Source organism: Erinaceus europaeus, chromosome 16 (genome assembly GCF_950295315.1).
Source record: "Erinaceus europaeus chromosome 16, mEriEur2.1, whole genome shotgun sequence".
In the NCBI taxonomy this organism is placed as follows: Eukaryota; Metazoa; Chordata; class Mammalia; order Eulipotyphla; family Erinaceidae; genus Erinaceus; species Erinaceus europaeus.
Window position 1 is genome coordinate 24414370 of NC_080177.1, and position 6000 is coordinate 24420369.

The 6000-nt window shown below is 47.0% G+C and overlaps 1 protein-coding gene across 7 annotated transcripts in view; it reads right to left on the reverse strand.

Moving 5' to 3' along the window:
- The window catches only part of RAD51B (RAD51 paralog B), a 975550-nt gene that overhangs the window by 254165 nt on the left and 715385 nt on the right, over positions 1–6000 (reverse strand). Inside the window, exon 11 of one of the 7 annotated variants that reach the window (XM_060174761.1) lies at positions 945–1003. The exons of the other annotated variants lie outside the window; for them this stretch is intronic. Within the exon in view, the coding sequence (XP_060030744.1) occupies positions 960–1003 (44 nt within the window). The 3' untranslated portion in view covers positions 945–959. Of the gene's footprint in view, positions 1–944; positions 1004–6000 lie in introns of those variants that run through there. 7 annotated transcript variants of the gene reach the window in all.

A 6000-nucleotide genomic window follows, 5' to 3' on the forward strand; every position in this document is an offset into this window, starting at 1 on the left:
TGAACCTCGGTCCTTGTGTATTATAATGTGTGCACTCGACTGGGTGTGCTAACACTCAGCCACTTAAATACTTTAATGAGAGAGATAGAGATAGAGTTACCAGCTCTGGCTTATGGTGGTACTGGAGATTGAACCATAGAGGCTCAGACAGAAAAACCTTTAAAAAAATTTTTCTTTTTAGTATTTTTTATTTATTCCCTTTTGGTTGCCCTTGTTTTTTTATTATTGTAGTTATTATTGTTGCTGTTATTGATGTTTTTGTTGGATAGGACAGAGAGAAATGGAGAGAGGAGGGGAAGACAGAGAGGGGGAGAGAAAGATAGACACCTGCAGACCTGCTTCACCGCCTGTGAAGTGACTCCCCTGCAGGTGGGGGGCCAGGCCTCGAACCAGGACCCTTCTGATGGTCCTTGCGCTTTGTGCCACGTGTGCTTAACCAGCTGCGTGACTGCCCAACTCCCGACAGAAAAGCCTTTTGCAGATTCATTATACTGTGTTCCCAGCCTGGACACTGGAGTTTTTAACAATACTGGGATTTCTTTCTCTCCCTCTCTCTCTCTCTCTCTCTCTCTCTCTTAAATATTTTATTTTAATCAGAGAGAGAGAGATAGAGAGAGAAGACTAGAGCACGGCTCAGCTCTGGTTTACAGTGGTGCTGGGGACTGAACCTGGGATTTTGGAGCCTAAGGAATGACTATCTTGCAGAACCAGTCTGACTCTTTTATTTCGTAAGTCGGGTGTGGGTGCAAAGATGCCCTCTGTGCCTTTATGTACATATGACAAGTCTCCTCGTGCCTTCATGAGCCACCTGGGCTACGCATCAGAGCAGCACTGCGGTGGAAAAGCCTACAGCAGCACATTGAGGCTGAAGAGGCCTTGGCAGCACAGGAGCCGTCTTTCCAGAGTGCCATTGCCCGCTGAACTTTCCATGTGGGGGCCATGTGGGGGCGTGCAAATTGCTATTTTCTTTCTTCCTTCTGCCAAGGTCTCAGAGGCAACACTTCTGCAGGAAAAGCAAGACAGGGAGGTTTGACCCTTCTGCCCCCCCCCCCCAGGCAGTTGGTTACTGGAACTGAATGTTTCCTAACTGAGGACGAAGGAGGAGGAGGGAGGAAGGAGTTTCTGCCGAGTTTGGTGTCCTCAGGGATGATGATTATAAGGAGCTCGATCAACTGGGCTCTTGAGTTCTTTTTTTTTTTCTTTTTTTTAAGTGGATTTCCCTGCAGTTGCACTGTTTGCTTTTCCTGCCTGAGCATCCTGCCCCCTCCCAGTGCAGCCCCTGAGGAGGAGACCCAGCCCCTGCCTTCCTGGTGTGCAGGGTTTAAAACAAGAGCTCTCTGCCCATCGGACTTCCTTCCCATTTCCAGCTATTGAGTGTAATCAGGTGTGCCAGGATCTGATTTCAAAGCCCAGAGTGAAGGGACTCAGAGGACTCCTCTCTCCCTGCTGCTGGTGCTGCCCTGGGAGACAAAGGGGACTGAACAAACAGGATGTGCTGAGCACGGCAGAGAGCACTGGCTGTCCAGCAAAAGGGGCGGCTGCAGTGGAGGCCTGTGGGCTGGGGCGTTGGCACATCTGGTAAATCATGCCCAAGAGACATAAGAAGTGGGATGAGCCCAGCCGAGACAGTTGGTGATTCATTGATGTTTCTGGAAGGTTCTTGATAGACAGTAATGTGGTTCCAGGGCCTGGGAACTTGCAGAAGCCCTGCCCTACTAGAACATTCTGATTCCGACAATTTCGCCCTGCAGGAGTTGTTGATGTTTCTAAAGAGGAGAGAGAACTGTGCTTTGGGTGGCAGGGGATGGTGAGTTGCTTAAGGGAACTGCAGGCAAGTCAGGAATGAAAGGGGGTCCAGGGAGAACAGACCCTTTTGATTGCAGCTCTTAGGGCAGAGAGGAAATCCCCTGCCCCTCTGGATTCTTCTCAGGTTGGTTGAACAATCCAATTAACAGTAGACAGATTCATGGGGGAAAGAGAATAATTAATTGCATATGGATGCAGAATTTACTCAATGTAAATCCTGAAGTAAATGGGGCAGAACCAGGATATATATCTTGAGTCAAAGTTTCATGGAGAGAAGAGGGGGACTCACTTGACAAAAGGATCAGGTGTGGGGGCCAGATGGTGTCTCACCTGGTTGAGCACACGTTAGTCAGCATGTACAAGGACCTGGGTTTTCAAGCCCTTGGTCCCCAACTGCAGGAGGGAAGCTTCATGAGCAGTGAGACAGTGCTGAAGGTGTCTCTCTGTCTCTCTATCTCCTCCTTCTCTCTCAATATCTATTACTATCCAAAATAAATAAACAAGTAAATGAAACTATATAGGATCAGATGCTCTGTAATTCAATGACTGTCATGTCATAAAGATGGGTTTCTCTAAAAGAAAGGTTGTTTCTGGAGATAACCTTAAATCGAGGTAATATCCCCCACCCCATTTCATTCTTCTAGGTGGCTGAAGGAGTAAGTTTCTCTTGAGCCTTAAGGGCCTTGATTGACCTTAGCTTGAAATATTACACATGCCAAACTGAGCTGTCTCTGGAAGACCTGCATTGGATTACTTATGAGATGAGAAGGGCACTATCTGAATATCTTGGGAGGTCTACCCTTCACATCCCATGTTTGGGTCTCATTAAAAACTACCTGGGTTCAAGCCCCAGTCCCTCCATGCCAAGAGGGGAAGCTTCATGAGCAATGAAGCAGTTGCTACAAGTGTCTCTCTCTCTCTCCTAGACTATTCTGTTCCCATTTCTCTCTCTCATTCCAGACTATGCTGTTGAGCTTTGGAAGCTACATCTACTTAACGTTCTCAATCATGAACCTGAAAATACTCCCAAGTTATCCCAGAGAACAAGCTCCTTTATAGGGGGTGTGTGGGCTCCTTTCGTTCTTACTATGATGCCCTGTGGGAGAAACCAGAGATTCAAATAAATGTTCATCTAGACCAGACTTGAAGGTGAACAAAGGTCATCTAAGGCAACAGGAGTAGGAAGTAACTTAGACTGGGAAGGAGAGGGAATCCTGGTTACAGATGGACCCCCCGTACCAATAGCAGAGCTGGGTGATGTCTGCCTCCAAAGCCCCCTATCTTTCAGAGATGATGCCACTGTTGCTTTCAACCAGGAGTCCTTAGAACACTTCACACAAGCACTTCTGGTTCCCACAGACACTGGAGAATACGCCTGGCATTCTGTGGATAAAGCAGGAAGAATAAAGTTCCTCCAGCACACAAGAGAGTTCCACACAACCAAAGGACTGCTCCAGACTTTAACTGAGTAGAGCATTACTGTTGGAATTGGTCACGTTGGACACTATATTCAGCCCTGAGCTGCTCCAGCCCAGAGTCTCCAGGCATGAAACCTCCAGAAATACATCTCTGAAATGAAGCAGCAGCTGCTGAAGCCACTGTTATTTCTAGATGAAACAAAAACAAAAAAAGCACAAAAGTCCATGTGACATCTACAGTTTGTCATCATCTCTAAAGATAACTCTGAAATAAATTTTAAAATGTCTAAGAGAAAAAACATCTCCCTTAGGGGGCTGGGCAGTAGCAGTGGGCTAAGTGCACATGGTACAAAGCGCAAGGACCCATGTAAGGATCCTGGTTCGAGCCCCTGGCTCCCCACCTGCAGGGGAGTCGCTTCAAAGGCAGTGAAGCAGGTCTACAGGTGTCTATCTTTCTGCCCCCCTCTCTGTCTTCCCCTCCTCTCTCGATTTCTCTCTGTCCTATCTAACAACATTTATAATAACAATAATAATGATAAACAACAAGGGCAACAAAAGGGAGGGGGGAACATCTCCCAGAACCACAGTTCTGTAGTTCTTAGAGATTTAGAGGCTACCTCTCAGTTCCTATAAAACAGTTCTGGGGGCATGGATGACATTCTGTGGTCAGCAATGTTGAAGAGAGAGAATCTCAGCAAAGAATATAATAAAAATAATATATAATAATAATTATTATTATAATAAAGCACAGTAAACAAGCCAATGTCCGTTGAGCTGGTGAAATAGCTCACTTGGACAGGGCACTGCTTTGTCGTGGGTGCAATCCAGGCTTGAACCTGCCCCCCCTGCCCCACTCCAATTGCATTGAAGAAAGCTTTGTACTGTTGTTCTTCCTGGTGCTCTGCCTCTCCCTCTCTATATAAAAACAAAAAGTGATTTCAGTTTATAAAAAGAGACAGCAGGATGGGAGATTTTCCTTATTGTGGCAAGAATGGAAACTGAGTGTGGGGTCCTTGGGGGAAAATTCTAACTACATTAAGTGGACTAACTAGGACTGTTTTTTTTTTGGGGGGGAGGGGTGCTAGCAGGATGGGGGTGTGGAGAACTGGGGGAAGTGGGGAAAACCAGCAGATACCATCCAGATTTTTCTTTAGGGGAAAGACATGAGGAATTCATCATTCCATTCACATGCAAGCAGCCCTCACAAAGAGGTGAATTCTAGGGAAATTTCGAAGGCAAAGTTGCAATGTCTTTCCAAGCCTGATTTATGATGCAAGATGAAGTAAGGCTAACTCTGGGGGTTACCCAGTCAGGGAGGGTGCAGAATGGAGGGCCATTCATCAAAAGGTGGCAGGGGACCCCCCCCCCCCCCCGCATGTGAGGAGCTACACAAGGGGCGGAAGTGAGTCCAGCTGGAAACGAGCAAGTCAGGAGGAAAACTACATATATATACAGCTCTCCCCTCACCTCCAGATAAGGCCAGGAGGTAGATGAGCTTGGCAGCAAGGACCTAACCCTGAAATCTTTACCTCCCCCCCTCTTTCCTGTCCCTGCCCTGATTCCTGATAACCTTTACCTACTGTTTATACTAACCATGGTGCTAAGTAGGCCCTTCAACCTAATATCACCCCCCCAGAACTTTTTGCTTCAAAACTGCATTTATGTAGGAGAATAAACATGGGCAGTTTTTGTTGTTGTTGTTGTTTCAATTTCTCATCAGAACAAGAGATATTCTGCAGAGAAACTGTAGGGTTGGTGGGAGACACTCTGAGATCAGATTCCCTTCTTTGATCTGTTTTATGTCCTGGGCCTCTAAGAAAGATCCAACCTGTTTATTGAGTGTCCTTGATGTGCCTGACCGCTCTGACTGCTGAGGCTGCTCTAACAAGCAAATCAAAGATGCCTGCCCTTCAGGGCTTATGATCTACAGGAGTTATTTATTATACTGAGAGGCGAGGAACACTTTGGGAAAGTAAAAGTAGAGCAGGAAGGGGGTCAGGAAGAGCAATGTCTACAGGGTAGGTCTAAGGGACGGGGCGTTTAGCAAAACTTTGGATGGCTGAGGGATTCGTGGTAATAACAGGGGAGGAGGCAGTTAGGGCATCTGAGAGGGGGAGAGGCATTCTAGCAAAGGGCTCAGCAATGGAAAGGCCTGGAGGGGAAGAACACATGTTGATACATTGAACAGCACTGAGATGGGGTCAGACAGGAAGGCAGGTGCTGCTGGGAACTTCATCTCCTTTTGTGATAGAGACAGAGAAGAGGGGAGGAGAGGAGGGGGATGAGTACGCTACAGCTCCAAAGCTTCATTCAATGCAGTGCAGGCTGGGCTTGAACATGGGTCATGTGGGCACACACTCTTTACAAGACAGCAGAGGAACTCTGATTTCAGCCTGAATGGAATGGGAGTCACTTTGGAGTTCTGGGCAGGGGAATAACACAATCTGACTTATTTTTCATTAAATTACCTTTTTTTTTTTTTTTTTTGCCTCTGGGGTTATTGCTGGGACTTGCTGCCAGCACTGCGAATCCACTGCTCCTGGAGGCCATTTCCCCCCCCATTTTTGTTGCCCTTATTGTTCTTGCTATTGTTATTATTGTTATTGATGTCATTGTTGGATAGGATAGAGAGAAATGGAGAGAGGAAGGGAAGACAGAGAGGGGGAGAGAAAGACCGACCTGCTTTATTGCCTGTGAAGCGACCCTCGTGCAGGTGGGGAGTCAGGGGCTCGAACCGGGATCCTTACGTCGGTCCCTGTGCTTTGTGCCACCTTTG